Here is a 19,855-nt window from a genome sequence, read left to right as displayed (position 1 = left end):
CTATAAGCAGTGTTCAGATATGCCAGTGTAGTTACCTGTTTTCATTTGTGCGTTATCCTTGTATATACAGCTATTAATTTTAATAGAGTTATGCTATTATTTTCTGCATTACTTCCTTTAATTATTGTGAGTGAAAAAATGCAGAGGAACTGTTGGTCAATCATTGAAAATTTAGACTTATTTTCAGTCTAGAGCTTGGAACAAAAAAGAAGGCTCTAGATTTCAAAATGTGTGTGCTGGGGTCTTCTTTCTCAAGTTTTAGGGCAAGGTGTGAGCTAGGGAATTTTGTGAATGTCGTGTTCCTTGTGGCAAACACCTCCTTAATCTTTGTTTTCATCCACAAGTATGGCACATACTTGATCCTGTTATTTACATCCACTAGCTAACACATGAAAAAGGGCATACAACTTAGAATTGGATAAAAAGCTTTACTTTATCTCCTTTATTTCTTACCTTCCTCATCTACCCAGAGGCTCTGTGGTGTTAGAAATCTTCCACTATGTTTTTATTAAAAATTAGAGGTTTTAATATACAGCCTTACAGATGAAATAATTACTAACTTCTAATCCAGTAACTATGTATTTCAGAATTGGCAAAAATTGAGAATAATATTTTAATTGCTAAGGGATGAGGTTTTCATGGAATACATAGCAGAAGAACATGGGAAATTAAATAAAGGTATAATTCCTTTTAAAAAAAAAACCAACTAAATTTTGCTATCTGACATAAGCTGAAATTGATTTTTTAAATCAGTCCTGATAATATGGAGATACATACCAAGTAAGGACTTAAGTCAGAGAATACATGTTAGATGTTTTAGGAGAGACAGAAGTGAAAAGAAATAAAGCAGAAAGTGGATTATGTACTGTACAGATAAACTTATTTTAAGTACAATTGTTTCAATTTTCAGAGAACTTGAACAGCTCTAATCTTGCACTTGCTGATTGCGGCTGATGCTTCTCAAATTTGTCTCTTTCATCATGGAATTGGTGCCGTAAGAAAGAAGAAATCATTTTACAAACTCCCCACAGTATAAGATATGTATCTGAGAAAATGCCTAGTGACAAAGTAATTAGAAAGGCATTATGCTGATATTTATATCCAATAGTGATCAATTAGCCTAATTAGCATCTATACAGAACAAAATCCTAAAAGAAACTGAGACAAACAAAAAAAATGGCTTATGGCGTCCTAACCAAATTAGCTGTGACAATATAATTTCATGTGAGAGTTCTTCCTGAAAATGTTTTTTCTCTGTCATTAAGGGTTTTTCAGCTGATCTCTTTGATGGATGCCCAGTTACCACAGTCCAGTAATGAAAAAGTAGAACTGGCAATTCTGTGGTTCTTGGATCAGTTCCGTAAAACGTATGTGGGAGACCAACTTCAGCCCACCTCAAAGGTAAATATTTGCTGTCAATGACAACATTGGAAATCAAAAACCTGCCAATGAGTTTAGCTGGTGGCTGCTTGGCTAGCTGGACAGCTAGATGGGCAGACAGAGAAGTGATGAATTTGTTGTTCATCTCAGCAGGCTTCCTGCCATGTATGCTTTTGAGTTCTGGCATGCAGTGAGTTAAGGTTTTAACAGCTTTACTCATTAAACAATTTTAGGTTACTTTGCATTTCAATTTTTTATTTCAAACATTTAGCTGGGTTCTGCTAGATTGTGTTATATTTCACAGCTGGCTACACAAGATTTATTCTTTTAATAGTTCTGTTCTTTTGACAGTTACTCATTTATGTGGTTTCCACTGTATTTCTCCCATTAGCTGGCTTTTCTGCATTTTAAATAGGGAAGAGGGGAAAGTAAGATGCATTTTTTGAAAAAGCAGCAGTTAATTCACCTTAACTGTAGGGGACAGTCATAATATAGGTATTATAAAGAGAATGTCAGTAAGATGAGATCAATTGATCTTGAGAAAGACTGAAAGAATTCTGTTGGAGCCTTTAGCAAATCTTTAGCAAGGATTGTGACAGTGACTGAGTTTGGTTTCACTTGGGTGGCACTCTGTCCCTGCTTGCTGCTGAGTGTCCCAGCCTCAAGAACACTTCAGGTTAGAACTGTGCTTCGACTCGATTGAACAGTTCCTCACTGCCTATTAAAACTAAAGTTTTATGCTATGCTGAATGACTTTTTCAGGAAAGCAATGTGTTCCTTTCACTTGTCAAAGCCCATTTGTTATTTTTAAATATGGTGCACTGCTCTAACACTAAGTAACAGAAGGTGCACAGTAAAAATGTACTCATGCTCCTGGTATTTTCATTAGCAAACCTCCTGTTGTTGGCAATTCAGAGGCAACACAGTAGCTGTAATTCCCTGATTATTTGTTGTTTCTAGTCGATTTTGAGGGATTTGATTTCACCTTGCTCTCTGATTGAGGTGTAACTGTATGGAGAAGCTCTGTCAATATCTAGGATGCTGCAACAGGTTGTTACAGGAGCTTGTATGCCCAAGCTTTGTATGTCAGTCCTTACAGAAGGCTGGAACAAGCGTGTGTGTGTGGGTGAAGCAGTGGGCAAAATACTGAAGTGCAGTATTTATACTTAATCACCTTGATCTCTGTTTTCAGTAGAAAAAAAAGAAATTAAAACTTGAATGTTGCCAGCTACACCAGTGTTCAATACATATGAATTTATGCAGCTCAGCAACATGCTTTGAATAGCCATAAGACTGTCTCTGCAGTTGGCATTGTGTGGGGGGCAAGTTGAATGGTTCATTACTGGGTCAAATGCTGGATAAGTTCTCTATTTGATTTTTTGAAGAGCACTTTGAACAGAAAGAAGTAAGATCTACCAACACTTTTTCCACATGGGGGAAAACTGTAGGGTTAATATAAGAAAATGGATTTGTTTTTTCTCTCTACCTCCATAAGTGTTTAGACTTATGTGGGGAAGAAAAGACATAAATGAAACTGGTCATATACCATATTCCAAAGCCTGCCTTTCCTTATGGCATGTGGCTTGTGTGAAACCAGGCTAGGAAAGTGTTTGCAAGGCTCTCATGGGGCCTAAAAGTTTGAGGGGTATTTCTAAATTCTAGAAGCAGTCAAGTAACTCCACAGTTCACTGCAAATGTATTTTCAAAGTGTGCACTTTTTAAATAGTTTGATTACATTATCTACCAGTATAATTTAGTCTGTAGTCAAATTACAATTTTATTTTGCTTTATTCTACTAGGCCTGATAGAATAGTTTCTCATGTACTTTAATAGAATCCTGTGGTCCACATCACATTATTTAGCCAGATCTCATAACAAAACCTGTGTGTAAAGGCATCTGAGCTCCCTAGTTTGGGGGTAGTTTTCTTTTATTTTGTAATAAAACAAAATGAGATGTTAGCATGCATTTTACAATTCAGAGAAAGGCAGAAGGTAGAACTTGCATGATTCTTCTGTTTATCCTGCTGTAGCAGCAAGTATAGCAGCAGATGGCATTCTACCCTCACAGTTGTAAATCCTCTGATACTGTCTCTTGCTGGCAGTTATCTACAAATATGCAATAAAAAGGCTCGCACTTGGAAGCAGAAAAATCAGACATATATCAAATGACTAAGCTAATATGCATTGATATAAATATTCAGGGTTGCTTGAATTGTTTTATTTACACAATGGATAATGGAAATTCCACATGCTTCAGACATACTGAAATAATTTTTGAGACTATTTTCTTATTTGCTCATGTGTTTGCATACAGCAAAACAGGCAGTGGTTAGAGAAGGCTGAACAGTACAGTGGAATTGTAGAACAAGGCTTCTATATAAATATGCACATTTGGTTCATTAATTAACTCATCTTTGTAGGTATGTGCATATAATAAAATCAAACTTATTATAGAAAAAGAAAACTGGCTAGGTAAATTAATGTATTCTTATTAAACAGTCCACTGGGGCTTGCTGTCTAAGGAAGAATAGCAAAACCTTGGAGATCTGTGTTACTGTGCTACAGTTTCAGTACTATTACATTTCCAATACAAAGATAATCCCTCCAGATACTGTCTTTTGCATCAGATTCACCTTTGGATGAATATGTGTGTGATATTTCTGTTGAATGCTAGACTGGATTCTATGGTACCTTGCAGAACTGTTCACAGGTATTTGTCTATCAATACATATTTTGCTTTAATGCTGATACCTTTTTATGGCATATTGCTGGTTTGGATGCTGGTGAGGTAGGAAAAAATAAGTTGGCTGGAGAAACACTGCTCTGTTCTTTCCTGAAATTGTAGTCTCAGCTGCTGGCTGTGGCAGCTCCAGCATTGCTGTGCTGTGCCACCCTCAGCCACCCCTCTAAGGTGTGTGAAAGTGCCTTGAAATCTTATTCCTGGCATCAAACACCTTGTGTATTGCAGAAAAGAGCTGTTCTGAATGAGACTTTTCCTTTCCAAATCCTTAACATATCAACAACTCTCCAGGTATTTATTTGTATCTGCAAGTGGCACCAGACTGGGAGGAAATGTGATCACAAGTCCTGACAATTCCAGCATTGTTCAGCTGAGTTTTTCATAACTGTACAGTTTATAAATATTGTATTTTTAAAAAGATGGTTTGGGTTAAAAACTTTCCTAGTACCATCTTGAAAATTGCATGCATAGAGAAATAAGGCTCTTTATATGGGGTTTTTTAATTGTTTACATCTTTGGTTTGGGGGGACTGGTTTTTGTTGTTGATCTATTTTGTGTTTGAAAATAGAAGTATTTAGTGGGCAATTACAGTGGTTTTATATGTGAGAAAGAAATTACATTTAAAATATTATTGTAACTAATAAGTCTTAAGTGAGGTTTCGAATTCGGGTGTAGAACTATCGTGTCACTGATTTACACTCGGGTTTTTTGGTGGCGTTGTGAGATTTAGGATTTTCGTCTTCACTTTGCACTTGTCGTGGTTACTTTCTACAGCATGTGGCGCTATTGAACTGGAGTTGTCCCTGCAGTTTGCTGTGCCCTTCCTGAAACAAAACTGGAACCTAATTCACATGGTAGATAAGGATAGTGTGGGGAAAACATGAGTGACAGCAAGTGACTGAGACTGAGCCACTGCTCCTTAGCAGAGCCTCCTTACAGATTATTTCTGGAGATCTGTTTTCAGCCCTTACAAGCAGAGCAATTTTTAAGAAATCCCACCCATAATCTTCACCAGAATAGTTCTGCTCACAAGATTGGTGTTTGTTTTGTGTTTTAAAAAGAAGTTACTGGCGCAAATGTTTGTAGGTGAACTCTCTTGCCTCCGCTGTGAAGCAGTTAATGGTTCCCTGTTCTGCTCTTTTTAATCAAACAGTAGCCCTGAATGCATTCAGATAAATCTGGAGGTAATTTTAATCTGTACCAGATGGCTCGAGTTTGAGGGATACCTCTAGAAGTGAAGATCCCTGGCAGTCTAGTGTTCCAGCAAGCCTTGCTTTTCTCTTGCCCAGCCTTCAGGAAAAGTGACGGGGATCCTGGGCAGAGAAGTAGGTAGAAACAGAAGAGTCAAGTTCTGGGAAACAGCCCCATGTACAAATGAAGTGCCACAGCTGTGACCTTCTTCAGGTACATCACCTGAGTCATGTGGGGAATCCCAGCTGCTCTGTCAGCCTTGCAGGGCAGGTGAGAGTGAAGAAGGAGGTAGGAGTATGGATTAATGGTTCATAAGAGCCTTTACAAATGCCAGTTGAAGCATGATTATAAAGTGGGCTGGGGGGATGCAGGTGGGTATCGTAGTGAATCCTGCACCTATTTTATTTGCTTATGTGGTCAATATGAAGAAGTTACTGTATTAACATTTAGGATTGCAGCTATATGTGTTTTTAAAGCTTTTAAATTACAGACTTGACATAGGCAGTAGATCTGCATTATGATAAAAAAAAATATCTGAAGGGCTTAGAATTCAGACTAGGGTGCGTTTAGAGGGGAGGAAAAATATCATTTCCTTGCTACGTGGTGTTTGCAGTAGCTGAAAGCAAAAAATGCACATCACCAGGTATCATCTAACCACTAAACACGGGCTTGTCTGGTAATCTGTGTTTCTTCAGTATATGTTTATTTCTTTGATTACTCTGCCTGCAGACACAGAAGCATGACCTAGCAAAAAAAAAAAAGGAAAAGGAAAAGAAAAAAACATAACTGCACAGAATGTGGCTGCTTTTCGCCCTGCACAGTATCAGACCCAGAGATCTGCAGCAATCCACTCCAGTGGGATCTTTGCAAGCAAAGCTCTTGGTCTGTGCATGTCTTATAAAAGATTCTGGGTCCTAGCATCTTGGTGATTAATGATATCTTAACACTTATGAATGATTGTCCTTTTCTAAGCTGTAAAATATAAATACTGTTTTATTTCATTACAATGAGGTGAAGATCCCAACACTGACAGGTGCTGGAAATTAGCAGGCAGTTTTGAAATTATTCTGTGCACTAGAAATTAGATCTCATTTTAATTCAGCTTTTTCGAAACTGGTAAATGAGGTTAATGCCATACATATTCAGCTGATATGGATGAAGAAATTGATATAAAGTAGATCAACATAGCTACAGGGGTACTTTAATTTATAGGTAAAGAGGCAGTGATAAATGGAAGTAATGTAGTAGTGGTCACTAAACTCCTTAGCCATCAGGGATTCAATAGTGTTATCTCCTCATTAAAGGCATTGTTGGGGTACATCAAATAGAAATTTGAAAAGAAATAGCCAACTAACCCTTAATTATCAAAACATAGAAAATACTAATTATGCCTTAATTAGCTTTTCTTTTAATGTACTGAAATTGTTACTTTTTGTGTAGCACAAATGGATAGTTACATCAACAATAAATAGGTTGTTTTAATAACTTTCTTTTACCTCTGGGAAAACCACACTCCAATTTTTAATATGCAATAATGCTTCTCTCTAGCCTGTAGGAGATGAAAATTATTAAGTAGCTTTATTTTTTGAAGATTTTACTGCAGCTTTGGGAAGAATTATTTCACCATGCATCAATTATTTTTAATTGAACTGAATATTTTTCAGATTGCGTGAAATGCCTCTCATTTAAGTTTAACATGGAGTTTGTTAAGGAAGCATCATAGTGAGAGTTGGGTACAACTTATTTCTGTGGCATATTCTAGGAAGAATAACAAATGTTTTTTTCAGAAGAAAAGTATTGGGACTGACGTTTGTCAGTTGACTGGGTGAAATCTCATTTTTGTGATGTTTCATAGTTGCCACACTGTTCTCAGCTAATCTCCTTGAAGTTCATGTAGGAAAAGAAAGTAGGGATTGACTTCAGTGGGGCTTGGATCCACCTGGTGCTGAGGAGAAGCTGCAACAGCTGTTGCAAAATTCTTTGCCTTTTGAGGCAGCCTGTAGCCTTCCCTCTGTGGCTACATGGGTAGGAAAGGGATGTCACAAGTAGAACTAGGGTTGTTTTTTCAAATACAACAGGTATGTGTGCTTGCCAGGTAAGTGATGGGAAGGAAACACTACATAGTGCTGTCCTTGAAAGCCTTTAAGTTCATGAAACAGCCCATGCTGAACTGAACAGAATAGAATTGCTAGGACAGAAATAGAAGTATTATCAGAATAGAATTGCTAGGACAGAAATAGAAGTAAGTCAGTATTATTGTGGTGGGTGATGAAAGTATCCCAGGATTTTCCCTAACTTGGGGAACTGATACAAATATCCTAAGAAATCCTATTAATGGCTTTTTTGTAAACTCCTAAACATATTTAGCTCTAAAATAGAGCAAGTGAGTTATTATTCCTACCTACATAACTTACAAGTTTACAGAGCACCAGTGTGAATTTCAAAGAGATTAGAGGTGGTTCATGTGCCCTTACCCTTCAGCATGGTCAAAATACTGGGAAAGACAAGACTGAAGTGGACAAATAGAGTTGTTTTATTTGACAAGTAATTTCTTGGCTAATTTAGTCATCTTGTTTCCAAAGCTTTAAAGAGCAAAAATACCATGACAACACCAAATGTTTCTTGAACTGTCTGTCTTCTGGCATGGAGACTACCACAAAACTAGTTGAATCTGTAGCTCACACTTTTAGGTGGAGGATGTTTTTTTGGGATTGGAGTTGCCAGGTTGGCTTGTGGCAGTTCAGTGATCAGAATCCATCAGTTGTTTTGGACAAACAAATTTGCAGTGTGAAATTTGTTTTGGTTTTTTATTATAGTCCTGAGGAAAAAAAAAAGTTTCATATATAGGTGAATTACTTTGGTCCCCCACTCTTTGAGGCTCTGACTTCTTGACTGACTTAGCAATTTCTGGCAAGTTTAGGAGCTAGAGCAAATTTACTCAAGTAAATATTACTCAGACACATCTCCTTTCATGTGTTCTATCGTAGTTCCTATCCTAATGTGAACAGAAATAACTTTCAGCAAATAAGCCTGAACTAATATTTGCACTCATTTAATTGCCTAAAGTATTGCACAGGCCAAGATAACTGTGCCATTGCTTATAAAAATGTTTGGAAATTCAGATTTTGGCTTGCACTGACATCCATCTTGCTTCATGTGAAAAATATCAGGATTTCCTTTGAATAAATCTGATACTTTGAAGGGTTATTTAAGCACTTAGTACAAAATGTTTTGCTTTGTATCTTAAAATTGAAACAACAACAAACCAAAACCAAGTAGGCTAGACTCAGTGGCACTTTAATTCATGGGGCTGGACTGCAATTCTTACTTACAATGCCTTGGCAAACTTGAAATCACAGTACACAGTGCTTATTCTTGAACTGCTTTTAGAAATTTCTTTATTGAATTTCTCCATTACTTGGATATTCTATAGAGCACAGAACCTTTCATGACATAAAGACAAACACTAAGAACTTTGCAGAGTCATAAATGTTTGTTTCCTCATCAAACTGAGTTGTAAATACTTCTTCATTTTACATAACCTAAATTCTGTCTCTTTTTTTTTTTTTTTTTTACTTGGTTGATTTATGCAGGAATCAATATGTTTTCCTTCTTGGACTGTACAGCACGTTCTCTTCTGTGTTTGTTTGGGTTTTTTTGTTTTGCTTTCTCTTTTCCTAAATGTTACATGATGTATTCCTGCTCTTCCCCCTTTTCTTCCAATGCTGTTTAAAATACTTAAATTCTCTTTTATTTTTTAAGTGCAGTTTATTTGCTGTTAAATCACCTACACCTTTATCTTACTGATTTGTCTTTTGACTCATTAATCATGGCAACTAAAACATTCATGAATCTTTATATAGATATTATTTAATCACATGTGTGCAAATAAAGCACTGGTTTAAGTAAAGTGCTGTGCTATTTTATTCTAGAATTTAAAAACACAAATCAGGCAGTCTTAAAAATAAATAATTAGCATAGTTCAGTTCTGCGCTTGGCTGTAACTGAGCTTTATTTTGTAGCTGCTAATAAAGGCACATTATCATGTTCAGGCATTGCAATTACCATTGAAATGTGTATGTCCATTAACTGCAGCATTAGGCTGAGGATATAATTACTGTCTAGAGCCAATAGCTTTGTGAAGTTATGTCTATGATGCTATTAAGCTATAAGCAATATTTGTAAACTAATATTTAAACGTTTCAGGATTGATACCATCACTTGCAGACTTAAAAACTAATCCGACTTCCACTCCAAATTATTGACTACTTAAGTGTTTGGCAAATATATCAGTGGGTTATTTGGCTAGGAGTGTAATTTGTGATTTGAGAGAGACCACTGTTTTTCTAAGAGCAAGTGCACAGAACCAATTGAACCAGTGGCAGAAGAGAGAAGCTGTGGTAACAGCAAAATGCTGAGAAAACAGTGGTACAGTGTGTCACAAAATGCTGCAAGCATCAATCATTTTTTCTGTAGTGCAGTGATTTTTCAGACAATTTAGTATAGCAGTTTAACTATCAAAAAAACCTCTATTGCAGTGCTACGAATTGAAGCAGGAAAAGCCTTTCCTAATCACGCTACAAGTAGGTTTCAAAGAGGAATGAGATCACATCTGTTCACTGATGTGTTTTTTGGAAAATGTTCATATTTATGCTGACAGAAGAACCTGAAATTTCCTGTAAAGTTAGGTGGGTAGTTCATGTGCAAAATGAGGCTGAGTCACTTACAAGTAGTTCCACACACGTGGAGATGTTTGGATCTTTAATGAAATGCCCTTTTGTTCAGTGTGCAGAATAGGCACGGTAGTAGTTGATTTGTAAGTATTTGCATTAATTTTTTGTTTCATTCCATTGGGCTGTGAGTGATAACCATTAGTTTGTTGAATTTGCTCACCTGGCTCAGAAACGGAGATTTAGGGAATGCTGATGTGGGGGTTCTATGTTAAACAGAGTCAGTCTTGCAGCATTTGTCATCTGATTTTGAATGCAAGGGTATGTCAAATTTTACTAGCACAGATGAACTATTACATTGCTTAGTGATTTTTATCTGATATAGCCTAGTGTCATTCCTTTTTTTTTCTATTTTTCAAAAGTAATTTCAAATTTTGCTTCTGTGTACCTCTGTGTTTTGATGCACCTGCCTCTGCTTTGTCTTCCAGTGACTGGACTCAGTTGTAATGACACCCCTTATGTTTTCTGTCCCTGTCACCAAATCCTTCTTTGTATTTCTTATATTGTTTGTATTTCTTTTACTCATTATGTTTTTTGTTTAATTATTCTGTTACCATTTCACCTCAAGCAGATTCTCTTCTTTGAGTAACTTGTAACTGCTGCTTCCACTCGTGCTGTATATCCCATACCAACTTAGTAAGAAGGAATAAACAGCAAACAGGGCTTCTTGGGGGAAAAAAAAAACCAAACAAAACAACAAAATAGACTATCTTGTGACTTACTCTTCTAAAATATATTGGGTTTGTTGCTGTATGTTGGCCTCATATCCTCATTGTCTAAGTAGCTTAATGAATTAATTTCCCAGACCTTGCAGTAAGTAAATTAACCATCAGAGTTCAGAGCAGAGTGAATAATTCTTTAATATTAGACTAAGGCAATTTTTATGACTCGAGTTAAACTTAATTATGAAATTGCTTATTGCATTTTTGTGTAATTCAGAGAGGAAAAATATGCAAAATAACACATGATAAGTATATGTGTCAAAAAAAAGCAAAACAGTAAAATCCTAGGAGGATCTTGTTGATACTGTTTGAATTATACATCGTTTTGTTTAGGTACTGTATTCATAGGCTTCAGTGGACAGCAGTGCTCTGAGGTTGTTTTTGGTTTAGCTGATCAGCTGCTTAGCATCTCCTTCAGAATTGCTTAAAAATTTAATTTAGTTATCAGCAACTAAACCAGCCCTAGATGATCCTCTAGGTTTTCCTTTAGAGTGGTGGTGTAATTTTAGATTGACATGGGGTTATATTTGTATAACAGTGTTCTAGAGCACTAACTTAAGTTCATTTTGAAGATAGATTTATTTTTTTCCTCTTGAGAAAACAGTTTAGCCAGGTAATAATCTTTAAGTAGCTTTATGCTCTGGCATTTTGTGTTCTTACATGTGAAACAAACATGCTAATTGCTTAGGTAAAGCACAAAACACCACTCTTTATGTCCTTGGGGTCAGTTGGTTTTGACCTGGGTTAACCACTGCACACAAACTGCCAAGCACTTAGAGTATTTTGTGCTTATTTTGTTAAAGGCACAAGTTCTGGTATAATCTAGAATTTCATTCTGTTTTGCCTTTTACCTCTTCGTCTCCTATCACTACTCCTGGTTTTTTACTTCAACAGAATTGGATAGTTTGCATTCCTACTAGGATGGTTTATTGATATCCTTTTCACTCTTTTTAGACTTATTTAAAAGGATTTTTGTTAAAGGATCAGGTCAAAATTGCTGATTCAAAACTGAAGACAAGCATTTGCAGAGCAGCATGTAAAGAAAACTCTGTTTCTTTTTATCAGACTTTTGTCACCAAACCAGCCAGTCTAACCAGCAGCAGCCACTTCCACTCCAGAAGGGAGAAAGTCAATGGAGTTGCATTGCTAAGGACTATTTCCTGCAGCGCAGCAACAGTCACAGCCAGGTTAAGGCATAAGAAACCTTTGGGGTTTGAGATATAAATGAGGCTTCAGCTACTTCCTCTGTTTTGCAGTTCCTTTGATCTGGAAACTTTCCAGGTGGATGAAGTCACCAGGTTTCTGAATCAAGTTGTTTATTTGTATTGGTTTTTTTTACTTGGACTGCCCTTGGCTTCACGTGCCTTAAGTAAGTGGGCTGATAGGCTGGCTGAGATTACCATAGTGAAGAAAACATCCTCATCCTTGTCAAGTGCTTCATGAGTGAAAGGTTTCCTCGGGGAGGGAGGAGATGTTGTACCTATCACCTTCCTTTTACATCTGTATGAAAATAACTTTTCCAAGAAAGGCTTGCACAGAAATCTCTGCAGAAGCTGCATTTGGTCAGTCAAGGAAGGGCTTCCAGCATCTACTCCTCTTCCTAGTTCTCAACTCATGGCTTATCCAAAAGTTTTGTTAATGCCTACACCCTCTTTTCCCAGTGCTTTCAGCAAATCATAGGCATACTTTAGGGAATTAAGATATTCCAGGCAAAGCTGGATGCAGTAAAAGTTGTTTGCAGATTCAGAGAAAAGAGTTGAACCACAGGGACATGGTTTAGTTGTGGACTTGTCAGTGTGCCAGGTTAGTGGTTGAACTTGGTGGTCTTCAAGGTGTTTTCCAACCAAAGTGATTGTGTCTCTGCTGTTGATGGAAGGGGGCTCCATCTTGCTCCTGCCATGTCCCATTAGTGTCAATATGGACAGTCCCACTTTATCATTTGTTATATGCCTACCTTGTGGATGCTGTTACCAATGTCAAATTAACCAAATGTCAGACATGATGAGGTTCAGAATTTAAATCAATTTCCAAACAGATTTTTTTCTTCGTGATGAGATCATTTGCAGCATAGAAAATGTGTAGAGTGATTATTCCTTAGAACTGGACTATTTCTTTTTCATAACATATTCAAGTATGTCCTCTGAAGTTACCTTTTTTCAGTAAATATATTTCCTTACAAAACATGGTTGTGCTGCCCATGATCTTGGCTATGGAGGATGCTGGGTAACTTTCCAAGTAGAATCTATGACAATTGGTAATTTTCTTGCAGAATATGAGTTCACTGGTGACCTTCCATGAACTAGAGATTCCAGCACTTGTAGTTGCACACACATAACATCATTCTTTGTCACACACACTGTTGCCCATGTTCAGCCCCACATCCAAATCGGGCTCTTCAAAGGCTTCTTGAGCATCATTCCCAAACTACTGTTCTTTGGTATGAGAAAGTGTCATCTTTTAGTAGAGAGACATAAATCCCAGGTCTGGGGTTTCTAACAGTCTTAATACAGACCCAAGGAGCTTGTATGTATCTGTCCCATCATTTTATAATTCCACATTGTCTTGGAAATTGGTAGAAAAAAATGCAAACAAATTGTATGTTTAAACAAGCACATCCTGTGGATTTTAAACCAATACTGTTTCACCAGCATTGATTTAAAATAAACACATGCCAGCTCACTGAAGTAAATCAGTTGCTCCTAGGGATTTTAGGAAGGGATTTTAGAAGTTTAACCAGACAACAGCCAGAGAGGAAATAATTCACTAGCAATTGTGTTTCCTTCTACCTGTCTATCTCATAGATACAGGTACCTCTTAGCTTTCCTTGAAGATGCCTTTGTTAGTATAGTACTGTATGTGGCTTTTTGAATCAGAGAGAGATTTATTAACTTTCCAGCCTTCAAATGATTGTAAATTATGATTGTTGGAAATTCAAATGTAGTGCAGTGAGAATGACCAGTTGTTTCTCTGGACTCTGCCCTAATACTAATTATTTCATTCTTCTCATGCTAGACAGGAATTTCTGACCAGAGTAAAGTCATTGCTCTGTGTCATTCACTTCTGAAATTCATTGATAGATGATAATTGAAGTTCATTTCCTAAACACTGTCATCTTTTAGAGAAGCTGCTTGCTGAAAGTGTGGGGATAGTCTTCATCATATGAGAGGAATGTAACTACACAGGCTTTGCAACCAACTTTAATTTATCCAGCCCTTCTGTATAAGTGATTTCTGAGTATCGTGGTTGAATTCTGTCAACTACCAGGACTGCTTTGTAAGGCTGCCAGTACCCTCTGAAGCTAAGAATAATGATGTTCTCCTGAACAACTTGGATTTAAATGAAGCTCATATTTTGCAACATAAATATCTAGAACTAGAGAGACAATTTATGATTCCTGTGTATTAGTACTTGGGCTAATCCTTTAAAAGTAGAGAGTTTTAGCTGTACATTTTATGAAATCCACCATTTTCTTTACAAGTAAATAAATAAATGGCATCTGTTGGGAACGATGCAGTATGTCTTTCAACTAGCAAGTCAGCAGGGGGAGCACAAGTTAACAATTGCATTGAGCATGATGGGCTGGTGGTGGTGGTCCTGGTGAACAAGCCGTGCATAATCACATACTTGTTTGTTTTGCTTATATAAAGATTTAATCACAGGAGGGCTTTCCTGCTGCCAGCTGGAATACACTGAGATGGTAAACTATGTGCTGGTGCATCTAGAACTGGTGAGCTGAACTGAGCTATCATCTGTAGGGGTGTTTCTATTGCAAACCTTGGATTACCCTTAGCAGTTGGCTTAGTTTGCCTTCTGCTTGCTTCCTTTCCCATGAGCAAGTACCTTGTGCAAATGCAGCCCTCCTGTTCTGCTCCAGGGGTGGAGGGTGCGTCTGCTTCAGGTCGGTGGCATTCAGCTTCCTGCTTGCCTTGACACTACTTCAGCCCAAAACACGTGAGGGATGAGTTTTGAGAAAACATGCTTTGTCTTTAAGCATACTTAACCTTAATAGTTATGACAAGTTTTTAAAAATCTGTGCATTTGAGAAAGCATTAATAATGAATGCGTGTTTCATTAAAAAAAGAACAACCTTGTCTATAGGGTCATTAAATTCTTACTTGGCTAAGATGATCAAAGTTTAGCTGACCTAAAATAGTACATTGTTGGGGTTGTAATATGCTGCTTGAAAAAAAAAATACTCAGTGATTTAGTTTTGATTCTGACAATACTCAAAAGGATTTGTTATGTCTTACAGACCTTTCTGCAAACTACTAATGGGATGAACACAATATATCACTTTTATAATAGTGAGCTATTAAAGGCAAACATAAAGCAGTCTGAAGCCCATAAGTGCTGCCAACAGCTCCTGCTTTAATGAATTCCCTTTTAGATGTCCATTAAATGCTCATGGCAAATGTACTCATAATGGAAATGGCAAATCTAAATGGGTAGATATGAATAATCCATGGAGTTTAAATTCTGTTTATGATCATCTTCACATTTAGTTTTCAAGACAACGCAGTTTAGTTTTCATTACAGTTTGGAATAAAGAGGACAGGGAGTAATTGATTGCTTCAAGCAGATTAAAATCAATGGGTTACTTTTCAAAGAACCCGTTCAATGCAGTAATTTCAACTTTAAACATTGATTTAGGAAACTCAACACAAAATGTTTTGTGCCGTGTGAACTTTTATGTGGAAAGACTAATACTAATTTTATTTCTATATATCTGGATATAGAAATATATAGAGGCTGTTATCAGTATGTGCATGAGTAAATAGTGATCTATATTAAGTCATTTTGATATTATTGCACCCATATAATGAATCAATGAGATTCCCGTCATCATTGTGATACTGTTTGTAACCCATTAGCACACAGAAATTACAGCCCATCATACATCATTACTGTGATTGAGGCTTTATTACCATATTCTCAAATTGCTTGCTTGCTATAAAACTAAATAGACACCAGACAACTATAGGTAGACGATAGACTGTGCATTATTGTACTGGAATAATGAAGGATTATTGTAGCATAATGGGGCACAACTTATGAGGAGAATAAACTTGGCAGCAAAGGAGGACTTGAGTGTTTTTAATGTTTGCTGTTACTACTTTAAAGGTCAAATATATTTGTTATGATCAGGTTACTGGTTCCTTATTTCATGAATTATATCCTTTTCATATTTCAAGTAGGCTTTATTTTATATTTAAGCATTTAAGAGCTGGGAACTGCACTGCAGCACTCAACTCCAGGGACAGACTGACAGCTTCTGAAGTCCTGGTGAGGCTGTGGAGGAGGTGTGGGGGGGTGTCAGGGCATGGGTAGCAATGCACACTTGTGCTGGAGTGTGCAAAACTCCAGCAGCAGGCACCAGCTGTGAAGAAGTGAGGAAGATCTCCAAACAGACAGATGCAAAGTATACATTAGGAATTTTAGGAGCTGTAGTGAAAGAATTCATGGTGCTTGAATCTCAAAAGAGGAGAAAATACACTGAATTTGGCCTTTGGGAATGTAACAATCCCTTGTGATAGAACTGAGGGCTTTACTGTACAGCACCAGGACTCACAAGAGGATGCTCAAGGTGTTACTTTAGAGGGCTTTACTGTACAGCACCAGGACTCACAGAGGATGCTCAAGGTGTTACTTTATCCAGCAAGAAGAAAAAATAAAGTTTCTGAACTTTGGAGTGAGTTTAGACCCATAGGTCACTCAAAGCTAATCCCAAAGAGTCAATAGAGACAGAACTGCAGCTCCAAAAGCAGTTTTGTATTGTTTTCTGGAGATACCTCATGCTCACCCGCACACTTACTCTCTCACCTTCTGTTCCCAGGTTCCTGCTCATGCCTCTCTCTCCCAGTTACCTCACTTCACCTTTTCTCCTCCTCCTTTCACCATGATTTCCATCTTTGATACGTCTCTTGAGTGAATTTGAAGTGGCATTTGAGCTAACTCATTCATAATCCTAGAACATTTCTTTTGGGTAGAATTCAAGATGCTCCATTACAGGATTTATTCTGACTAGGCCAGGCAGGCACCTTTTGGCTGAGGAGTAATAGAAACATTCAGAGCTGCTGAATTGGTTCCAGGTTATTGCAATGATCAATTACTTGTGTTTCAGTAGGACCTACAAGCTTTGGTTGTGCTCAGGTGCCAAACTGTGAGTGTACATTTTGAGAGAGCGCATAGAAATGTGTTGCTTTACCAGTGGATTTTATCAGCCACAGTGAAAATATAATGATTGTTTCTGAGACCTTGTAGGCAAAGGGTACAGTAAGAGACAGCAGACCCTCACAACAAACAGAAAGTAAAATAAGGATGTGACTGTACTGTACAGTCTAGGAGTGGGGTTCAACATTTGGGAGTATTATGTTGTTACAAGACTTGAGGGATGGTGAATCACCCAGCTTACCCTGCTCGAGCTTGGCTGGGGTCTCAGGGGCTCAGCTGGATGCTCCTGACTCTTGTTTTTATTCTCAAGTCACAGTAGGTGTGTTGAATCTATGACTGTTATTAAAGACAGACATCTAGCAAACAGAAAGTAAAATAAGGATGTGACTGTACTGCTGTACAGTCTAGGAGTGGGATTCAACAGTTGGGAGTATTATGTTGTTACAACACTTGAGGGATGGTGAATCACCCAGCTTACCCTGCTCGAGCTTGGCTGGGGTCTCAGGGACTCAGCTGGATGCTCCTGACTCTTGTTTTTATTCTCAAGTCACAGTAGGTGTGTTGAATCTATGACTGTTATTAAAGACAGACATCTAGTGTATTTCTCTTGGAGGAATCATCTAAATATAGGTGTAAAATTCTTCACTGGGCAGTATTAATACTTGATATCCCGGAGCTTTATTATCATCTGTCCCATTAGCTACACAGAACTGAGTGAGCTGGGAGAGAATCAAGCAAAGTTGATTTTTAAGAACTGTACTGTGTGTAAAAAGTGTGTGTGAGAATAAATGTGTAATTATTTCCCATTTTCTTGCAAGGCATGTTCTATTTGGGAAAAAAAAAAGTGTCTTTTAGGTCAGAAGGCTTAATTATGTGTTGACTTTTTAAATACAGGTTTATTTGTATAACATCTACAGGACAGAATGAGTGGGAATATTTAAGTGTTAATGCAATTTTCATGTAGATAATTAACCATTTTAAAGTATATTCCAAGAGCTTTGCCAAGAGCATCATTAAGCAGAAAACCAAAGTTAAATTAGTAAGTATATAGAATACTAAAGTAAAATAGAACTTCTCTTAGAACTTCATACACACCTGCTTGATTTCTCCTTTTTGTGAAGCATGTCTGAATTTAGCATTGTCAATCCAACAGTCTTTCTAACAGGCAAGCTCAGCCACATACATTTTGGAGATAAATGAGATTTCTTAAGGCCTTCAGGTAAATTTCTTGAAATAAAATACTACTTAACTTGCTAATCACTTAATCATGACCCATTTTTATCAAAAGTTAGAATTAACAAGTGTGATTCAGGCTTTGACTCTATAATCAAGTCTTCTGTAGCAGGAAATACTTTGTTTGTTTTTTCCAGTAGTGGGAAGTTCTTGTGTAGTGTTTATGAAGATAAGTATGTGTCATTGACCTAGCAGATGTTACAGCGTTTTCATTCTGAATGTTTGTTGTTAAAGAGGGAAAGTATCAATAGCCTTTTAACTTCTTGGGTTTCTGCATGTGTTGCTGTCCTGTGAACAAGCCACAGCCTCAGCAGCAGGGTTGGACAGGGCCTCTGCTGGCCCAGGCAGGCAAAACATCAGCCTGTGTGATCTGGCACGCTGTTCTCTGTCATCCCCACTCCATGACTGTGAGTGTAAAGACAAAATAGTCTTAGCTCTGAGTTCTTTTTTTATAACAAAACTTTTCTTCATGTATTCTTTCAATTCCACCTCTGGCTTTCCACCTCATTAAAGTGGTCCAGCTTGGTCACCTCTCCTGAACTGACAACCCAACTGAAGGCAATTTTTGTCTGCCCCTTCTGTGGAAGGCATATCCCTTGAAATGTAAGTGCATTTTCTTTCCACCTCTAAGATCTGCATGTCCATTAAGCCATATTCTTGCCAAATCTTCAGGATTTTCTAAGCAAAGTGTTTATATACTTTACTGTTGATCAGTAAAAAATTGAAATTACCTTTCTACTTTCTTGTAAACTCAAGTGATTGTTAATCCGCTTTCACTGTCAAGCTCCTACAGGAGGACCTCACTGCTTTCTAGGACAATACTTGCCCATCATGACTACCATGAAGGGATCATGTTCAGCACTATCTTAACTGTAACATGGATGCAGTTCTTCACTCTCAAAATCTGTCTGTGTGTGCCCAATTATAACAGGCATGGACATTCAGGTCTGCAACTTGCATTCCTTTGGTTCCTCTCTCAGATGACAGGCTACAGAAAATAAAATTACCTCTCCTGTCTTTACCTGAAAAGTTTTGCCATCTGAAGAGTTTGAAGTATCCCACTGCTTTTCCTAGAAACTCATGGCAGGGATAGTTGGTAGGGAAGCCCTGACAGTGTTTTGGGTAGCACTGATGGTCAGAGGCGTTTAGGATGGAGATGGATGTGTTTTCACCCATCTGGCTTGGCATGACAGGGTCAAAAAGCAAAATACATTGCAGTCCTCCTTATTTACTGGTGACTGGTATTTAGGCCTTCCAGCCATAAGGCATTCAGAGAGGGAAGCTCCTCTTCATGCTCCTCATTTGTTACCATGAGATTTCAAAGATAGGTTCTAAATAAGACATAATAGCCTCTTATGGTGACAGGAAACTGTCAACATCCTTGAGCAATGTTGTAACATCCTTTTTACTAGCCTTCTCAGAAGGATCCAAATCTTCACACCCTTCTAAATTTGTGCTGTAATCTGTGCCATCTTTCATCAATATTCAATTTTTCCCTTCTAGACTTTTTAAAATGCTACAGCAAAATGTGGGAACTGGTTCTTCTTTTATGAAGGTAGAAAGATGCTGTTTCTGGAAATTATGAGCAGCTGAATTTTTGTGTGAGCAAGGGTTGCAAGCATTTGTGTGCTGAGGTGTAGGGAGAGCAGCCCCTTGGGGCCTGGTTATCTCCATGCAGAGATTGCTAA

General features: G+C 37.6%; 1 protein-coding gene across 1 annotated transcript in view; it reads left to right on the top strand.

The window, feature by feature from the left end:
• RANBP17 (RAN binding protein 17) overlaps positions 1–19,855 on the top strand; it is a 140,951-nt gene that overhangs the window by 18,801 nt on the left and 102,295 nt on the right. The window contains exon 14 of the mRNA XM_010005557.1: positions 1,266–1,401. Coding sequence (XP_010003859.1) covers positions 1,266–1,401 — 136 coding nt within the window. The remainder of the gene's footprint in view (positions 1–1,265; positions 1,402–19,855) is intronic.

Source organism: Chaetura pelagica, unplaced genomic scaffold, assembly GCF_000747805.2.
Source record: "Chaetura pelagica isolate M959 unplaced genomic scaffold, ChaPel_1.0 scaffold581, whole genome shotgun sequence".
Lineage (NCBI taxonomy): Eukaryota > Metazoa > Chordata > Aves > Apodiformes > Apodidae > Chaetura > Chaetura pelagica.
Note: the sequence above shows the minus strand (reverse complement) of the source record. Positions and strands in the feature narration are given on the sequence as shown.